Genomic DNA, 21,616 nt, shown 5'->3' on the forward strand with positions numbered 1-21,616 from the left:
GGGTATCAAGTGAAATTTGTGACTGGACTTTTTAGTAGGGAGGACACAGCATGTTATGGTGTGCACCAAGGAAGTGTGTTGGGACCCTTACTATTTGTTAGTTACATGTTCCATTGATCAATCTCACAGTAACCATTATGATGTGGAACGTTTCAAGTGCATAAGAAATGCACACTTGAATCAGTGTTTTAATTTTTTTCGCTTAATATTTTTATTGCCTACCCCATTCCCTTATTTATAAAACTATTATTGCTGTCTGTCAGACATTTTATTTCATCTGGTAATTTATCAAAAAGTTTTACAGCAGTGTATATTACATCTTTCTGTGCCAAAAGTATGTTAAGTAGAGAATAGTGTAAGTCTTTCTTTCTGTTCATGTAGTATATTAATGACCTTGCAGACAATATTAATAGCGAAATGATGCAGGTATCTATAATGAAGTACTATCTGAGAGAAGCTGCATACATATTCAGTCAGATCTTGATAAGATTTCATTGTGGTGCTGAGATTGGCAACTTGCTCTAAATGTTCAGAAATGTAAAATTGTGCACATCACAGAAGGAAAAAATCTAGTACCCCATGACTATAGTATCAATGAGTCACTGTTGGAATAATCCAACTCATACAAATACCTATTAGGGATATGAAATGGAATGATTACGTAGGTTCAGTCATGGGTAAAGCAGGTGGTAGGCTTCAGTTTACTGGTGGAATACTGGGGAAATGCAATCAGTCTACAAAAGAAATTGCTTACAAATCACTCATGTGACCCATCCTAGTATATTGCTCAAGTATGTGGGACCTGCACCAGACAGGACTAACAGGGGATACTGAACTTATACAGAGAAGGGCAGTAAAAATGGTTACTGGTTTGTTTAATCTGTGGGAGAGTGTCACAGAGATACTGAAGGAGCTGAACTGGCAGCCTCATGAAGAAAGACATAAACTATTCCAAGAAAGTCTAATAACAAAGTTTCAAGAACCGGGTTTAAATGATTACTTTATGGATATACTACAAACCTCTGTGTATCACTCACATAGGGATCTTGAGAATAAGATTAGAATAATTACTGCATGCACAGAAGCATTCAAACATTCTTCCCACACTCCATATGTGAATGGGACAGGAAGAAACACTGATAACTGTTGCACTGGGACGTACCCTCTGCCGTGCACCTCATGGTGATTTTCAGAGTGTAGATTTAGAACTGTGACGTTACTCCATAGTAATACAATTTGATAAGAAGCTGAAGTGAGGAATGGTATCAAAAGCTTCATGGAAATTAAAAATATGGAATCAACTTGAGTGCCCCATCATTAACTTCGTGCGGATAAATACCCTGATGTGTTTCACAAGAACGATATTTTTTGAATATATGTTAACTATGTGTATAGATTGTTTTATATATGAGGTAATTCATAATGTTTAGACACAGTATATGTTTCAGAATCTGTGATTCAGTGGATTACTTCTGTTTCCTTTCCTGTTTATTGGTGTGCCCTGTGCAACTTTCCAGTCCTTACGTGTGGTTCTTTCACTCAGCTTTCCAGTTCCTTAACTTTGGCCGGCCGCGGTGGTCTCGCGGTTCTAGGCGCGCAGTCCGGAGCCGCGTGACTGCTACGGTCGCAGGTTCGAATCCTGCCTCGGGCATGGATGTGTGTGATGTCCTTAGGTTAGTTAGGTTTAACTAGTTCTAAGTTCTAGGGGACTGATGACCTAAGATGTTAAGTCCCATAGTGCTCAGAGCCAGCCACCTTAACTTTGTTTAGAATTCAATTTTGACCCTACATTTGACACCATTTCAACAAATTCTTCATGACAATTTTTTGTGATATTAAAACAATGAGCTAAACCAAAACCATTTTGTGGACAATGCTGTAAGCAATTTATCCAGGAATATTAAATGGTGTGACACAACCTTGGTTTGGCAGTCTTTCTTTTCTATTTTCAAAATTCAAGAGAAGCACTCATGCAGATAACAAAACAGTAATCACTTTTGAAACTTCACAATGTCTGTGTCAAGACAGCCTGTGTTCTAACTCCCAGAATCTCAACATCTTTTAACACACTATCTTTATGCATGGATATCTGTACCCATATGGTGGACCCATAAAAATCTGTATCCATACCAGGTTCATTATACGCCAACAGTTGCTCCATTTTTGCAACTGCCAGTTGTTCCATACTGAAAAGTCCCTGTTCTACAAGTATGGCTGCCTTGGGGCAACATCTGCCGAGGCTAGGAAGAGTGATAATTTTGTCACAGGCAGACAACAGCCTGCCCAGCTAGTACAGAAACAGATTTATACTACCTTTTCTTCCTATGATACAAACAAATCTGTCACAGCTGGTGAGCCAGCCCCTAACTGATCAGACTTCACTTATCCCCCAAGTTACAACAAGCATTTCTGTCTGATTAGAGGTGTGGTCATGTGTGAATGCAGTCACATTAAGTACTAACTGTATTGGAGTTACAGTACAACATTGGATGTAAATATGACTGATAATTATCCGTCTACTCACATCTATAGCCACTTCTAGACTGTGACTAGCTGTAAACTTAAAGTGTTTAAATTGCAGCACGCCACACGATTGGTGACTTAAGTGGCCATTTCAGTACCTCATTTCTCTCCCTGTCACTGTCACTATTCTGACCTCCTTAGGTGACAATTGGTCCAAGTTGTCGTCATTTCTCATAACCTCCCAAGATCTCACACTCGGTTATCTTCTTCTCATACCCATGCCATCACCCAATCTTCCCCTGCCATTTCCTACCTCAGTCTTGCCCTATTTTGGCATTGTAATTTCTCTCTCTCTCACGCGCGCACACACACACACACACACACACACACACACACACACACACACACACACACACACACACACACTACTATACAGTGGCACAGTAAGATACCAATTTTTTCCTTCTCCCTCACATTGTCCCCCACACCCACAATGAAATAAAGCAGCTGACTGGCAGGGATGTGAACACAGACACATAGTAAATCCCACAGCCAAGGAACTAAAAGTACCAGCAAAATCAGTGCTGTTGAAAGGTCTTAGATTTTCATCAGCTCCATGAAACATGCCACACCAAGTGATCATTAGCAGAAAGTGTGGAAAAGGTCATTCACCGTTTGCCCATGGAAGTGGCCAAAAAACTAATGTGGCAAGAAAAATGCAAATCATCAGCTTGTGAATAGTGCTGAAAATGAACACTGCGGCAACACTGCTGTGCTGCCAGCAAACAAAGGCAGTACAACAGTTTTATTTTGTGCCCCCGCTGCAGGGCTAATCCTGGAGATGTTTGAGAGTTGGCACAACTACTTATGATTTGTGATATGATATTGCGAGCCCATTTCTTATCAGCTTTCCATCAGGTATATGGTAGTTTAATCGAGACTATGGCCGGTTCTTAGAGAGGGATATGATCATTGATTATAGGCGTGTATTATTCTCATATTGTAATACTTCAACAGTAAGTGGTAGAGGCCACCCCTTGGGAAGGCATTGCAATATTCTGCATATGCCACTCAACCTGCTGTTCAACCAAATGTATGCCCAATGAGTAATAGTGAGCCACAGATACCTGTGTTAAATACACTATGTGAACAAAAATATCCGGACACCTAGCTGAAAATGACTTACAAGTTCATGACGCCCTCCATCGGTAATGCTGGAATTCAAGATGGTGTTGGCCTGCCCTTAGCCACGATGACAGCTTTCACCCTTGCAGGCATACATTCAATCAGGGACTGGAAGATTTCTTGGGGAATGGCAGCCCATTCTTCACGGAGTGCTGCACTGAGGAGAGGTATCGATGTCGGTTGGTGAGGCCTGGCATGAAGTTGGCGTACCAAAACATCCCAGAGGTGTTTTATAGGATTCAGGTCAGGACTCTGTGCAGGCCAGTCCATTACAGGGATGTTATTGTCATGTAACCACTCCGCCACAGGCCGTGCATTACGAACAAGTGCTCGATCGTGTTGAAAGAGGCAGTCGCCAGGCCCAAATTGCTCTTCTACAGCGGGAAGCAAGAAGATGCTTAAAACATCAATGTAGAATATAGGCCTGTGCTGTGATAGTGCCACACAAAACAGCAAGGGGTGCAAGCCCCCTCCATGAAAAACACGACCACACCATAAAACTACTGCCTCCGAATTTTACTGTTGGCACTACACAAGCTGGCAGACGATGTTCACCGGGCATTCGCCGTACCCACACCCTGCCATCAGATCGCTACATTGTGTACTGTGACTCGTCACTCCACACAACATTTTTCCACAGTTCAATCGTCCAATGTTTACGATCCTTACACCAATCGAGGCGTTGTTTGGCATTTGCTGGCATGATGTGTGGCTTATGAGCAGCCGCTCGCCCGTGATATGCAAGTTTTCTCACCTCCCACCTAACTATCATAGTACTTGCAGTGGATCCTGATGCAGTTTGGAATTCCTGTGTGACGGTTGGCAAAAATGTCTGGCCATTACATGTTAAGACCCTCTTCAACTGTGGGCGATCTCTGTCACTCAACAGACGAGGTCGGCCTGTGTGCTTTGTTGCTGTATGTGTTCCTCCAGGTTTCCACTTCACTATCACGTCGGAAGCAGTGGGCTTAGGGTTGTTTAGGAGTGTGGAAATCAGTGACACCCAATCACCTCACCATGAGTTCCACGGAGTGCCCCATTCTGCTCTCTCTCACATGGTCTAATGACTCCTGAGGTCGCTGATATGGAGTAGCTGGCATTAGGTGGAAGCACAATGCACCTAATATGAAAAACGTATGTTTTTGGGGATGTCCGGATACTTTTTATAACATAATGTATGTTGGTATTCTATGTACTAGTATAGGGACTTACACATTGTTGTCTGCAGCTGAGATACCAGGGAAGAATGTGGTGGCCATAGGGAATACAGCCAATATGTTATTCAAATGTATGTTCCCCTTCCTATTCTGAAGTCACTTTAAGTGCATGGCATTAAGTAATTGTATTCAAATCATCATTCCAGTCCTGTAATAATCTGTGATTTTACTGACACGAGTTTAGTGCATATGGCCTGTAAGGTCCAGCATGACCAGGCTCTCTTCCTTGCTTCAATGTGTGCAGGATGATTGACCCATATCATTGGGAGCAATTCTGAAGGTCACATTTCATTGAGCACCAGAGCTGAAGTTGCAATGCTTCTGACAACAATTGTCATGTTGGTGAACAAAAATTACCAACCTCATGTTTTCTGTTACACTTGTACTTGATTACCATTTTAAATTTCCTAATTGTAATGGGGTGCATAGAATGAGATCGAGTTAAATTGCTTGAGAATTAACAGGGTGGTGGAGTGATGGTGTCTGCAAAGTGCCGTATCCACCATGTGACTATTTCTGATGTTTTGAACATATTGCATGTTACTAAACCTCTTGACTTTCTGACATATGTCTATCATGTTAGCACCTAACACGTCTATCATGTTAGCACCTCTCATCACTGAAACACAGAAAAACTTCAAAGCTTCACTTTTTCATTGTTTCAAACATCTTATCCCATCGTTGATACATTTGCATTTTAGGGGCATTTCCTGTGCGGGCTGCTATCTAAATTCTCGTAATGTTGATCTTACAGCAGTGACTCGAGCATTCCAAATTACATCATATTGTGTAAGTAGTGAATAGTTTCCCTTGGGATGGTTATGGAAGCTACTTTGTTCAACATTTCTGTGACCCAGTCATATGCAATACATCCAGCAAGAAGTGAGAAATAATAAACTCCACAGTTTGCCAGTTCCACTTGTCTGGCCAACATATCTGTCACAGAAAAACAGTTTTGCTGTCAAAGTGATCAGGATGGAATAAAGATTCAGACTCCAGCGATTTTTTTAAGACATCTCAATCACATATGAAAGCAAGAGATGGTGAAAGATAGAGATGCCAGCTCTGAGCTTCTTCGATAATGAGAAATACCGTAATGGACAAAACAATGTACGGAATAATAGATTGCTCTGCCATAAAGACAACATGTAAAGTTGCAGACAGGTACAATTAAAAGACACACAAAAGCTTTCAACCACAGCCTTTGTCAGAAAAAGAGAAACGCACACCATTCGTTCACATAAGCAAGCACTCCTCACACAGACATGACTGCCACCTCTAGCAGCTCAGGCCAGAATGCAACTATCATGTGGGATGCAAGCAGCAATCTGGTGGGGGAAGGGGTAGCAATGTATGGGTGGGGGAGGGGGGAGAGGAGTACTGTCTGGCAGAGTGTGCAGGGGCTAGAATGCCAACAGGTGCAGAGTCAGAAAATTGTGGGACAGGGAGGTGGGGAAAACAGAGTGAAAAAGGAGAGGAGTGAGGAAAAGTGGGTGGATGCATAGGCTGAGGGGGGCAGACAAAGAGGGTGGTGGACAAGAATGGAGAGGTAGTGGAAACTTTTGGGTGGAGGGTGTGGGGACAGTATGTTACCTTAGGCTGAGGCCAGGTTAGTTATGGTAGGGGAGAATGTGTTCAAGGATAACTTCCATCTGTGCAGTTCAAAAATGTTGGTGAGTGGGGGGGGGGAGACATCCAGTTGGCTTGGCCAGGTCTTGCATCTGAGTCTTCCACACATGTATGATCATTGTGTCAATGGGTCTGGATTAGGAGAGGCATAGGGTTGGACTTGACTAGAGTAGGATGTTGTGTAGGTTGGGTAGGTGATCAAATACCACTTTAGGAGGGCAGGAAGATTCTTGGGTAGGATGTCCCTCATTTCAGGGTGTGATGATAGGTAATCAAAGCCCTGGTGAAGGATGTGGTTTAGTTGTTCCAGTCTGGAGTGGTATTGGATGAAGAAGGGGGCACTCCTTTGTTGCTTATTCTTGGGGGTGGTGGGAGGATTGGGGGTGTGAGGGGAAATAGCACGGGAGACCTATTTGCATACTAGGTCTGGGGGTAGTGCCTGTCTTTGAAGGCCTTGGTGAGAGCCTCAGCATACTGGGCAAGGAAGTTCTTGTCACTGCTGACACACCACCTGGCTTATCAAAACTAGACATAATTGTCTCAATGGGAATTCTGCGATCGTTCATTAATAAAATATGGCGTTTCAGTCTTCGATCGCTATACTTTATTTTCAATTACCGGTTTCGGGCTAGCTGCCCGTCTTCAGATCATATATTGTAGTTACAGAGTAACTTGCCCGTACAGAACACTCGGTTCGCTGTCATATGACAGCCATGGAGAGGAGGAGGTTAACATCTATAGGAAGTTGGCACAGTGAGTTGAGGAGAACCGGGTGAAGCGAATGGCAGAGAAGGTGTTGCAGTTGTGAAGGAATGAAGATAGGATGCCTTGGCCCTGAGCCCAGATCGTGAAGATATCATCAATGAACCTGAACCAGACTATGGGTTTGGTATTTTGGGAGGCTAAGGAAGGTCTCCTCTAGATGGCCCATAGACAGGTTTGCATAGGAGGGTGCCATGTGGGTGGCCATGGCTGTACTGTGAATTTCTTTGTATATTGCTCAGTCAAAGGAGAAGTAGTTGTGGGTTGGGACAAAATTGGTAAGGTGTATGAGGAATTAGGTAATGGGTTTGGAATCTGAAGGACGTCGGAAAGGTAGTGTTCAATAGCAGTAAGATCTTGGGCATGAAGGATTTTTGTGTATAGGGAGGTGGCATCAACTGTGATGACGTGGGATCTAGGAGGTAAAGGGGTGGCAATGGTCGAGAATTGGAGAAGGAAGTGGTTGATATCTTTGACATGCAAGACTAGACTACGGGCAACTGGTCAGTGATGTTGCTCAACGAGGGCCGAACTTCTTTCAGTGGGGCGTAGTAAGCAACCACAATGGGGTGTCCAGGATTGTTGGATTTGTGGTGCATGTAGGTGGGTGTAGGGATGAGGAGTGAAATGGTTTTAGGGGAGAAGTTCTGGGAAGGGACTAAGGCATTAAGCAGGGACTGGAGGTTATATTGGACTTGAGGGATGGGATCACACTGGCAGAGTTCATAGGTGGAAGAGTCAAATAATTGGTGAAGGCATTCTGCCAGGTAATCGCAGCAATTCATAACAACAGTGGTGTAACCTTTGTCTGCAGGTAGGATGATTAGGTCAGTATTTGATTGAGGTTGTGTATGGCTGTTCTTTCTCCTGCTGAAAGGTTGATGTTCTGAGGAAGGGAACTGGGGAATGGTGGTGAAGCTAAGTCGGAGGTAAAGAATTCCAGGAAGGTGACCAACGGGTTGTTAGGTGAGAAGAAGGGAGAGTCATGGTTGGATGATTGTATGCACTGGGAGAGGCAAGGTTCAGTGTTGCACAGTTAGGTTGGCTTTGGTTGGAAGTTTTGGTGGCAAACAAGTGTTTCCACTCCAGGAATTGGGAAAGGAGAGTAGGTGTCAGCATGGTTAAATTTGAGTGTGAGGCTGAAGGTGAGGCCTTTGGATAGGACTGAAACTTCTGTAGAGCTGAGGGTTTCGGTGGAATGGTTAACAAAAATGTTATAGGAATGTTTCAGTTCTGGATTTGGCGTACTGTTGGTGGGGAGCTTGGGGGGGGGGGGGGATGTGATGAGTTGATAAGGTCAGCTAGGCAAGGTTTAGGAGCAGTGAGGATTGAACGAGAAGAAGTACTGTTAGTAGGAGAGGAGTTAGATAGTGGTGCCTGAGACAGCAGTAAGAAGTTAGCAGGTTGGAAAACTTATTGGGGTGGTGTCTGGAATGGTCTTCCAGGTGCTAGAGAGCAAGGTATTCAATTTCAGAGATTTGGTTTGTGAAGCATGAATTGTACAGTAGAAATATCTTGCGGAGGGAGCAGAGGTGGTTCTGGAATGGCTGTACCATGGAGACATATTTTTGTAGTACCAGGTTTTTGAGGCTCAGGGACTGTTGGAATCTGAAAATATGAAGGCCAGTGTTGAAGTAAGGTGGGCTCCGGAAAAAAGGAATTTTTATTGTTAGGCGTTTTAAGAAGTAGGATTTGTGACTATGTTTTAGCGGGGGAAAGGGATGCTTTTCTGAATTGGTGCAGAAATATGGATGAGGGATCCACTGTGCAGGAGTGGTATAATGGAAACAGGAATGACAGGGAAATGGGCAAAATAGGTGTTGATAGTTGTGAGAGGAGCTTGGTAAGAGAAAAGGCACACAAGAAGTACACAGAGACACGCAAAAACAACCACAGATACACAAAAATATGTGCAGGTACATATAAAAGTTCACAGATATTTAAAAATGTGCAAAAATTCATGAAACTAAGCAAAAATACTAACAAATACCTTAAAAGCGTACAGAAACATGGGAGAAAAGGAACAGATCAGGTGTGTGTGTGTGTGTGTGTGTGTGTGTGTGTGTGTGTGTGTGTTTTGTGTGGCACAGGCAAGTGTGGAAATAAAGTACTAAAGTACGTGAAAGTGACAGATAAAGTGTACTTGATAGGAATAAATATAATTATAACTACTGGAGGAAAGATCTGAGACATTTAATGTTGCAACAGCAATCCATGCAATCATGAAGCATATCTTCTGCATGAGCAATTGTTGACACTGTGTTGCTTCAAAGTAGATGGAATTTGGAAGATGGTGAATAAACATAGGAAAGAAGAGAAAGAACAGACCCTGAGAAGAGTAATGCTACAGAGAATAGTAACAAAGGAAAACATCACGTGGTTGTAGGGTGGAAGAAAAGCCATTCAGCAAAATCAAACAATGTAAACTCCAGGTAGGAGTATCAACAATGTAGGAAATGATAGATTGCTACTTACTGTAAAGATGACGCATTAAGTTGCGGACAAGCACAACTAAAAGACACTTACACATACGCTTCCGGCCACAGCATTTCTCCGAAAGAGAGAAACACACATCATTCATTCACACAAACAAGCACATTTGACTGCTAACTCTGACAGCTCAGGCCAAAATGCCACTATCATGTGGGATGCAAGCAGCAATCTCGAGGGCATGGGGAAGGGGTAGGGGTAGCAAAGTACAGGTGGAAGCGGAGAGGAGCACTGTAGAATTCCTGCAGATGCAGTATGAGGAAGTTGTGAGGCGGGGAAGTGGGAAAAACAGAGTGAAAAAGGAGAGAAGTGGGGAAAGGTGGTCAGGCATGTTGGCAGAGCATGGCAAATGAAGAGGTTGGGAGATGAGAGTGGGGAGGTGATGATAGGACAGAAGGGTGGGAGGGGGGGTGAGAGGTGCTGAAAATTGTTGCGTGTAGTGTGTGGGGACAGTATGTTAACCTGGATAATTATGGGAGTAAGAATGTATTGTAAGGATAATTCCCATTAGTACAGTTTAGAAAAGCTGGTGGTGGAGGGGAGGATCCAGATGGCTCAGGTAGTGAAGCAGTGATTGAAATCAAGCATGTCATGTTCAGCTGCATGATGTGCCACAGGGTAGTCTACTTTGTCCTTGGCCACAGTTTAATGGTGGCTGTTCATCCTGATGGACAGGTGGTTGGTGGTCATACCAGTATAAAAAGCTGTGCATTTATTTTGTCAGGGCTGGTAAATAATATGGCTGCTATCGCAGGTGGCCTGGCCCATGACAGGGTAGGATAAACGTGTGACAGGACTGGAAAAGGAAGTGCTGGGTGAGTGGATTGTGCAGGTCTTGCACCTGGGTCTTCCACAGGGATATGATTCTTGTGACATGGGGTTGGAATTGGGAGTGGCATAGGGATGGACTAGGATGTTGTGGAGTTTGGGTGGGCAATGGACCAGCACTTTAGAAGAAGTGGCAAGGATCTGGATGTCCCACATTTCAGGACATGATGATAAGTAATAAAAGCCCTGTTAAGCATGTGGTTCAGTTGTTCTAGTTTGGGGTGATGTTGAGTGATGAAGGGGGCACTTGTTTGTGGCTGGTTCTTGGGGGTGGTGGGAGGATTGGGGTGTAAGGGGAATGGCATGGGAGATCATTTTGCAAACTAGGTCTGGGGGTAGTGTCTGTCTATGAAGGCCTTGATGAGACCTGTAGCATACTGGGCAAGGGAGTTCTTCTCACTGCAGATACCTGATTATTACATATTTGTAGTTGTTTTTACATGATTCTGCATATTTTTCTACATCTTTTCTCTTACCTAGTTCCTCTCACAACCATTAACACTCATTTTGCAGAGCATTGTTTCAGCACCTGATGCCCCAGATTCTTTCCTCTGATAGTTATATTTATTCCTACTGATCCCACTGCATCCCTCATTCTGACATACTTTAGTGCTTTAATTTCCACATCTGCCCATACCACATGAACTTGTGATCCTTGACTAAACCATCATCTTTCCCCCCTCTCTTCCCTTATTGCAACACACACATATTTGCATACCTCATCCGCTCCTTTTCTCCCTCATTTCTGTACATTTTTAATGTATTTGTGCGTATTTTTATTTAGTTTCATGCAGTTTCATACATTTTTGCATGTTATTATGTATTTGTGCACATATTTTCATATCTGTGTATGTTTCTGTGTATTTTTTAGGCATCTATTCTCATATCCAGCTCCTCTAACAACCATTAACACCTATTTTGCCCATTTCCCTGTCAATCCTGTTTCTTTTACACCACTCCTGCCACAATGGACACCTGCTCCATCCTTCTACACCAGTTCAGAAATGTATCCCTTTCCTTGGCAAAAACCACTCCCACATCCTATTTCTTTAATGGTGCCTAAACCATGGAATTCTCTCAAACGGCCTAACCACACTGACCTTCATGTTTTTGAATTCCACCAGTCCCTGACCCTCACAAGCACTGTACTGCAAAAACACATCCCCATGACACAAACATCTCAGATCCACGTCTGCCCCCTTTGTAAGATACTGCTACTGTGTAATCGCTGCTTCATACATCATATCTCTGGAATAAAATCCCTTGCTCTCCAGCACCTGGAGGACCATTCCAGACACCACCTCCATAAGTTATCCAACCTGCTGACCACCTCCTGATACCTTGGAGCACCACCATCCAAATCCTATCATACCAACAGCGTTCCTCCTCGTCCACCCCTCATAGCACCTAAACCCTGCCTGACAGACCTTTCCAACTTGCCACATCCCCCTAAACTCCCTAACAATACTTCACCAAATACTGAGCCAAATCTTTCCCATAGCACTGTCGTTAAGTGCTCCACCAAAACCCTCAGCACCACAGAAGTTTCTTAGCCCCACACATAAATTTAACAATGCTGGACTTGTCAAAGACCTACTCTCCTTCTCCTGATTCCTGTATTGGAAACACTTCTTTGCTGCCAGTCCCTCCAACCCAATCCAACCCAGCACAATTTCAACATTAAACTCTGCCTCTACCAGTTCATACCACCATCCACCTGTTATCTCCCCCCTACCCACCCACCCACCAAACCTTCCAGGAATTCATTACCTCCAACTTCACTTCACCACTGTTACCCAGTTACCTTCCTCAGAACACCAATCCTTCAGCAGGAGAAAAAACAGCCATACACAACCTCAAAATAAATCCTGACCTAATCATCCTATGTGCAGACAAAGGTTCCACCTCTGTTGGTATGAATCACAGTGACTATGTGGCGGAAGGCCTTCGCCAATTATTTGACTCCTATAAACTCTGCCTGTGTGATCCCATCCCTGAAGTCCAACTCCCTGCTTAAGGCCTTAGTCTCTTCCCAGGACCTCTCCTCTGAATCCATTTCACTCCTCACCCCCTATGACACCCTGAACACTCATGTACATGCTCCCCAAAATCCACAAACCCAAACCAAGTGAGGTGGCACAGTGGTTAGCACACTGGAATTGCATTCAGGAAGACAACAGTTCAAACCTTGTCCAGCCATCCTGATGTAGGTGATTTCCGTAAATCGCTTCAGGCATATGCTGGGATGGTTCCATTGAAAGGACACAGCTGACTTCATTCCCCATCCTTCCCTAATCTGATGGGATTGATGACCTCGCTGTTTGGTTCCCTCCTCCAAGTCAACCAACCAACCACAAATTCAACAATCGTGGACGCCCCATTGTGACTTGTAATTGTGCCCCCACTGAAAGTAGTTCAGCCCTCTTTGACCAACACCACCAACCATCTGCCCTTAACCTAGGCTCCCATGTAAAAAATACCAACCACTTCCTTCACCAAATCTCAACCATCCCCACCTTGTTACCTCCTGGATACCAACTCATCACTGTTGACACCACCTACGTATACACCAACATCTTCAGGACCAAGATCTTGCCACTATTGAACACTACCTTTCCAGTGTCCTTCAGACTCCAGATTCACTACCTCATTCACTTTGATAACTTTATCCTAATCCACTACTATTTGTCCTTTGAAGGAAAGGTATGCAAACAAATCTGCGGCTAGCCAAGGACACCCGCGTGGCATCCTCCTATGCCAACCTGTTTATGAACCATCTAGAGATGACCATCCTTGTCACCCAAAACACGAAACTCCTAGCCTAGTTCAGGTTCACAGATTATACCTCCATAATCTGAACTCAGGGCTAAGACACATTATCTTCATTCCATCACAATCTCAACACATTCTCTTCCATCTGCTTCACCTGGTCCTCCTCAATCTTGCATGCCATCTTCCTGGATGTTGACCTCCTCCTCTCTGATGGCTCCATCTGCATCTCTGTCCACATTAAATTCACCAACCACCAACAGTACCTGCATTTCAACAGCCGTCATCCCTTTCACACCAAAAATTCCCTCCCATACAGTGTGGTCACCCGAGGATGGCGTATCTGCAGTCACAAGTATGCTGAGGGTCTCACCGAGGCCTTCATAGACAGGATTACCTGCAGACCTTGTCTGCAAACAGATCTCCTGTACCATTTTCCCTCACACCTCCGAATCCTGTCACCACCCCCCAAGAACCAACTACAAAGGAGTACCTTCTCTGTCACCCAGTACCACCCTGGATTGGAACAACTGAAACATATCCTTCGCCAGGGCTTTGATTACTTGTCATTATGCCCTGAAATGGTGACATCCTATCCAAGAGCCTCACACCCCTCTTAAAGTGGTCTTCCATCACCTACCCAACATCCACAACATCCTACTCCATCCCTATGCATTCCCCATCCGAATACGAACCCCTTGCCACAAGGACGATATCCCTGTGGAAGACCCAGATGCAAGACCTGTCCAATCCACCCACCCAGCACATGCCATTCTAGTCCTGTCACAGGTTTATCCTACCCCATCAGCTGCTGAGCCACTTGCAAAAGCAACCATGTCCATGTCAGCTATGCTCTAATCATTGCACAGCATTTTAAGTTGGTATGTCTACCAACCAGCTGTCAACCACCATGAACGGTTCCTGCCAAAATGTGGCTAAGACAAAGTAGACCACCCTGTAGTGGAACATGCACCTGAACATAACATGCTTGGTTTCAATGGCTGCTTCACTACCCAAGTCATCTGTATCCTCCCCTCCACCACCAGCATTTCTGAACTGCGCAGATTGGAGTTATCCTTAAACACATTCTCCATTTCCATAATTACTCCGTCCTCAACCTACAGTAACATATTTTCCTGAAACGCTCCACCCAACAGTTTTGACCTCCTCTGTCCTATTGCCTCCTCCCCATTCTTGCCCCTAACCTCTTTGTATGCCATCCATTACCAATACACTGACCCATCTTTCCCCACCCTTCTCTTTTTTTGCTTTGTTTTGCCCCCCTCCCCTGTCCCACAATCTCTTGACGCCACACCTGTTGGCATTCTACTCCCTGCTCACTTTTCAGACAGCTCTCCTTGCTCCCTCCACCCATACACTGTGTCCCTATCCATTCCCTGTTCCTCACAGATTGTTGCTTCCATCCTACTCGGTAGCTGCACTCTGGCCTGAGCTGCTGGAGTTGCTTGTGTGAATGGATGGTGCGTGTTTCTCTTTTTCTGATGAAGGTTGTGGCCAGAAGCTTATTTGTAAGTGTCTTTTAATTGTGCCTGTCTGCAACTTAACGTGTCGTCATTATGGAAAATAGCAATATGTCTTTTCCTACATTGTTGGTATTCCTTTCCGGAGATTCCATTGTTTGGTAGTGGACGAAAGGTTGTTTAACAGTATGGTGTTTTTGTCTTTTGTTAATCAAAGAAGCGCTGCATTGTTCCTGTCTGTTGCTTCCTAGCCCCATGTTGTAGCACAAATTAAGTTCACTGTGGAGCCCACATAATGGTGTAGCATGCAATTTAATTCATCATCAAGGATCAGGTGAAAAATTTGTAACCCGAGCCATGATTTAACAGAGTTCTGATTACTGCCATTAGTGACCCTCATTCAGTGAAGTAGGCGACTTGTAAAAGCTGTCACTCATATCCTATTTGGAGAATGAAATATGGAAATATGGTTGCCAAAACTAGACAAACAATACACAGTGAGATAGTTAAAGCTTGGTGAAGCACACTGTAGTGTCTACATGTAGCTTAAACCAGAATTACAGGAAGCCTACGAAATAAGCATTAAAAAAAAAAAAAAAAAAAAAAAAAAAAAGAAGAGGAAAGAAACAGTTTGGTTTTCTGTCAAGAAGATTATATGCCATCAATACCCTTACCAGGCTGATATCAATTGTGACAATAGTTCAGAATCCACCATTGTTATCTACATGTTCAAATGTTTTGCTCTGATAGAGAAGCAAAATAATGTTTTACCATTTGACATTCAACGGTAGTGAAAATTATTTATTTGGAAATGTTGGAAGCCAACAAAATGCTGAAATATTTCAGGATCTGGGGCTTTATGAATGCTAACATGAAGGATCATTGTAGCAGTATCATGCATTCAGGAATCATGAATGCCCCAGAGTTTTGATCAATACCAAAACCTGGAATAATGTTAAATTGAATTTTCTGATAAATGTGTAAGGCAGTCATCAACTGGGAGGAATGGGAGGAGGTTTGAATGTAGCAGTTCATTAGCTACATTTATGTGACAGATGATATGACATTGCCTCACCAAACCACTTATAGAGGACTAAAATTAGCATGAAATTTGAACCATGATGCAGTTTAGTATCTTTCCTCCTTGAAGAAGAAATGTGCAGTTGTGAGAGGTACTGGTATGCATATTGTTTTCTATTTTAAGTTATTCTGTCAGCAGTACTGGGAGTTGTGCCTCCCGTAGGTAAGTAGTGGGCCAGCAAATTTCAGTATATGGTAAGCAAATGAAGTGAGTAAGTGTGGTCTTGAGTAAATACACCTGCATACACATCTACATCAACATCTACATAGGTACTCCACAAGCCACTGTATGGTGCACAGTGTAGGGTACCCAAGTAATTTCTTTTCCTGTTCCACTCACAAATAGATCAAGGGAAAAACAACTGTCCATATGCCTCTGTATGAGCCCCAATTTCTCGAATTTTACCTTCATGGTCGTTATGCATGACATATGTTGGTGGCAGTAGAATCTTTTGGCAGTCAGCTGCAAATTCTGGTTCTCTAAATTTTCTCAATAGTGTTTCTTGAAAGAAACATCACCTTCCCTCCAGGGATTTCCATTTGAGTTCCCAAAGCATCTTTGTAACACTTAGGTGTTGTTTGATTACAACAAATCTAGCAGCCTACCTCAGAATTGCTTTGATGTCTTCCTTCAGTCCGACCTCATACGGATCCCAAACACTTAAGCAGTACTCAAGAATATGTCCCACCAACGGTCTCCTTTACAGGTGAACCACTGTTTCCTAAAATTCTTCCAATGAACCAAAGTCGACAGTTCACCTTCCCTACCACAGTTCTCACATGCTTGTTTCATTTCATATCACTTTGCAACTGTTACGCTCAGATATGTAAATGACTGTGTCAAGCAGGACACTAATAATACTGTAACCAAACATTACAGATTTGTTCTTCCTACTCATTTGCATTAACTTATATTTTTTCACATGCAGAGCTGCCATTCATGACACCAGCTAGAAATTTTGTGTAAGTCATCTTGTATCTTCCTTCAGTCACTCACCTTCAACACCTTACTGTCTCTGTTGAACATTTCTCCATCGAGAAAAACATACTGGGTTCTATTACTTAAGAAGTCTTCAAGCCACTCTCCTATCTGTGAACTTATTCCATATGCTCATACCTTCATTAACAGCCTGCAGTGGACCACCATGTCAAATGCAGATTGCAGATGAAAGTGACTGGTATACTTTTCTTCAGGAAACACTTCGAATGAGTAGTAACAGATAGAGAAGTCATTCTCTAAAGGAAAAAATACAGCAAGTGCCCTTTAAAATAGATATTATCTGCCAGATGATAAAACTGATAGTGTCTATTCCCTGAAAAAGTGAAAAAGGTGCATGAGAAATCTTAGAGAGAACAAACAAGGTGTGTGGTGGTATATATCAAGAGAAACCTGAAGAATTATGCCCATGTGCCAAAATCTTAGGGATAGAAAAAGAAAAAAAGCCTTAGGAATGTTCAGAATGTAACACAGTGATCCATAGAACATGTTACTAACTAACTAACCATTTGTTTCACAGCTCATCACAGAGAACTAGAGGGTGATTCTTAGTCCCATGAATATTCCTCTGTTGTTGCATATTAACCTTTAAGTCTTTCTTTCCTTTCATAATGCATTCCCCCATTTACTATTACCTATACTGTATAATCTCACTCTTACTATCTTTTCTTCTTCTCCAGAATTACTTTGTACGGTTACCTGTTTAACATTGTGTTTTTTGTTTTGTAATTTCATTACAGCTTTGAAGTCATTTGTGAATTTGAGCAAATCCTTTGAAACTGTTGATGACGATGTTGTTAAGGAATACTTAGCAAGTGATGCTGGTCTTGAGGAGATTCTGAAGTGTGTGAATGTTAATGAGAAGAAGAACTTGGCCCTTGCAACAGCTGCTTTTTCTGCTGTTCGTGTCATATTAATGAGGTGAGACAGCAGTAGAAATCAAGCTGTTGTTATACTTTTATATACAAGCTGGAAAGCTGTGTTCTTTTTTTTTTAAATAATGAAGTAATGTTATATGTGTTATGATGACTTAATATTCCAGTTTCTTTGAGAACTCAGTGTGTGCAGTCATTCCTAAATTGTACCATTCACAAAAATACATTAGTCTTTTGCATTTATTAGTTTCATTTATAATCTGTGTTGTTAGATATGATTATGAAGGTGTTCCTAGTAGGTTGTTAAATCATGAGCTGTCATTGTAACCAGTCAGCTAGTGCAAGCATATTTCCCTGACAAACTTTTGTATAAGGAGCAACCAATGAACACAAGACAGATGAAAAAAAAAGTGAATTGTTTATTATTTCAAAACTATTCCCCGCAACTGTTAATGCATTGATACCACTGTGATACAAGACAGTCAATACATTTATGGATAAATGTTTGCAGTTGCCTGCACAGAACCATGCCTCTACTCAAATTTGTCAACCTCTTCATTCAAAGCAAATTGACAACCACATATGTCTTTCTCCAGGACTCCAAAAATATGGAAATCACATAATGAGAAATCTGGATTCTATGAAGGATGTGCTTGGGTTTCCCAGGAAAACTGTGCAGTGTGCTCAAAACAGTGTTGCCAACATGTTGGCCCGCATGTTGCCAAGGTTGTTTAGAGTGCGCTACAGAAGTTTCACTGGGAAGCTCTTACAGTCCCATTCTATCCCAATGTGGGTTACAAAGTTTTGCAGCCCAGTGGAAATACATTTGTAGCTGTGAATTTGCTGTGAGTTAAGAAGTTGACATCTGAGTAGTCATGGTTCCATAAGCAACTGCAAACATTTTTCCATGAAGGCATTGACCTGTCTCACAGTGGGATGAATGTATTAACAATTATGGCAATTACTTTTGAAATAATAGACAGATTACTTATTGTTTTTCATGTGTCTCATTTTCATTCAACTGCCCATTATTATAATAACTGTCTTTAAAGATGATTACAAGCAAATAACATCTAGTTGGGGACCCACTTCACTCCTTCAAATCTTAAAGAAAATCAGAAAGTAGTATATATATGATCAAGATTCAGTTTTCTGAACAGAATGAGTTAATCACTTCCCAACTTGGCATTCTTGAAGAATTCTCTATTGTTTGTGACTGCACAAATTACATTCTGGTTGAGCTGTCAAAAACTATCCCATAGTATTGTTTTATATACTTGCTAAGGCATTTCATGAGATAGTGCATAAATCATTTTTCAGGAAAATGAAATAGTATGTTGTTAATGGCATCAAAATCTTTTTTTTAAACAAAGAAACTGTTAACTGTACTTTTATCCATTGTTTATAATACTGTCTTTAATTTTCACAGGATTCTCTCTGATTTACCTCAGTTTTACATTAAGGCAGAAGTTGGATGTAGGTATCTATTGCGTGCATTCTTGCCCATAATCAACACAATGCTGTCACTGAACAGTAATGCTCATCAGAGAAAAATTGTTTTGAGGCTCTTGACAGGTAATACATTTCTCACAATAAAATTGGCAGTAATATGATTCCTGTAATAAAATAGGCACTGTCCTAACAATTGTGACCGAATTTTACTTTTTTTGTAGAAAGTAGTAATGTAATGAAATTTAAATCAATGAGAGAGAATTTAGTGTAAAATAGATGTGAATTAAAGGACCACAGTGTAGGATACAGGCAGACATTGCTTACATGTTTTAAGGAACTATTATGGAAGTACTAATGGTAGTATAGGAGTGTGAACAACTGGGTTCCAAATATCTAGTGAGAGAGCAGCAGGCAGTTGACATGTTTTGTATTATTGTATTGAAGCAGTTGAGTCAAACCTCTACATGTATCTAACTACAGACTGCACAATGTATTCAGATGAGCAGGAGACATTATCCTACATGTTCACAAGATATTCACTACAACAGTAACAATAATTTTGTGGCAGATGATACACAGCCAAAATTACAATACAAAGAAATGAGACACACACATAGCCTCCTGTTGTTGACTGTCTTTTGTCTTATTATGTGAATTGTTCAGTATCTTGACATCATATCCACATAAACTGTGATCAGAGTAACAAAGTAATTGACAATGATGCATAGTTGAGCATGGAAGGAACTGACATTGGAAATTCATTGATACCTTTGCCTGCAGTATGGCTATGGTAGCATGCAGACAGTATTCATTTTACAAAATGTTAATAAGCTTGCCACTTTTTTACATACTTTTGCAGAGTACTACTGACTGTAATAGCTGCCACCTGAGCTTGCAGAGAAATATTAAAAGTGTGAAATGAAGAAAAGGCAGCAAGGTGCACATTGTCTTATTGATCATTAATATGTTAACTGATCTGTAAATGAGTAGTGCCAATCGCTTTGTTATTCATATCCAAGTATAGAATTCGGATTTGCCACAGCTCAGTCTATCAATGTTGTTTTACTTTAATTTTTAGTAGCACACAAAACAATTTTACACATGTAGAACACAGAAACACAAATCAATGACAACATTGATAATCCTGTTGGCAAAGAATACATAATCTAAAGGAGGCATAGATTGTCATCTACAATGTGCCCACTAGAATCAATGCCTGTGGAATCTTCATACTGCCGGTCAAAATTCTGTAATCATTTGATATCATATTCTTGATAGCAACTTCATCAACATACCATCACTCTGCTTTACTTCATCCGAGTCTTTATCTTTCTTTAGTTAAATGATGTCTTTTATTTTAAGTGTTTGGGTTGTCCATAGTAACTCTTGTTTTGCATAAATCAATCGTGCTTTTGTTATTGCAGAAAATCTGAAAGGAAACTGAGTGATTTCACTTTCTAACCTGTGCAATTTGCAGCATTGTCTCCAGAATTGATCGTAGCTGTTTGGTTCTGAGTCAAGTGGAGGGACTGAACCAGAGACTATGAAGGTTCTGTGACAAGCTAGGCTATGGCTTCCTGAACTTGCACTATAGGGCTCAGAACTGTAGGGTCCCCCTCAATGGGGTAGGTGTGCACTACACACCAGAGACTGCTACTCAGGTAGCTGACTGTGTGTGGGGTGCACATGAGGGTGTTTTAGATTAGGTAACTCTCCATTCAGTCCAGATAACAACAGATTTAGAAACCCAGAAGTATTAGTGTAACATCAAAAGAAATGTGGTGCACGGGTGAGAGTATTAAAATCCTACTGGTAAACTGGTGAAACATTCACAACAAAGTGCCAGAATTTCAAGCACTCATGAAAAGCAGTGAAGTTCATATAATACTAGGCAAAGCTGGTTAAAAGCTGAAACTGATAGCAGTGAGATTTTTGGGGGGAAATTTAAGTGTATATTGAAAGGATAGGCAAATGGAAAATGGAGGTGGTGTATTTGTCACAGTAGACAGGAAACTCAGATTCACTGAGATAGAAATTGAAGCTGCATGTGAGATTGTTTGGGCAAGACTCAGTATCAGGGGTGGCCATAAAATGATGATTGAATCCTTCTATTGCCTACCAGACTCATCTCCTGATGTAACCGAAAACGTCGGCTCACTTGTATGTAAGTGCCCCAGTCATATTGCAATCATTGGTGGAGATTGGGAAAATTACAGTTTTGTTAATGATTGGTGTGAGAAGATATCCTGTGAAACATTACGAAATGCCTTCTCTGAAAATTACCTTGAACAGATAGTCAGGAACACCAGTCATGGTGGAAATGTATTGGAACTAATGGCAACAAATAGACCAGACCTCTTTGACAATGTCCACATTGATACTGGTGTC

General features: G+C 41.9%; 1 protein-coding gene across 1 annotated transcript in view; it reads left to right on the plus strand.

The window, feature by feature from the left end:
* LOC126457523 (nucleolar pre-ribosomal-associated protein 1) overlaps positions 1-21,616 on the plus strand; it is a 180,361-nt gene that overhangs the window by 8,019 nt on the left and 150,726 nt on the right. Inside the window, exons 2-3 of the mRNA XM_050093866.1 lie at positions 17,642-17,822; positions 19,206-19,351. Of these exons, the coding sequence (XP_049949823.1) occupies positions 17,642-17,822; positions 19,206-19,351 (327 nt within the window). The remainder of the gene's footprint in view (positions 1-17,641; positions 17,823-19,205; positions 19,352-21,616) is intronic.

This window comes from Schistocerca serialis, chromosome 2 (assembly GCF_023864345.2).
Source record: "Schistocerca serialis cubense isolate TAMUIC-IGC-003099 chromosome 2, iqSchSeri2.2, whole genome shotgun sequence".
Classification (NCBI taxonomy): Eukaryota; Metazoa; Arthropoda; class Insecta; order Orthoptera; family Acrididae; genus Schistocerca; species Schistocerca serialis.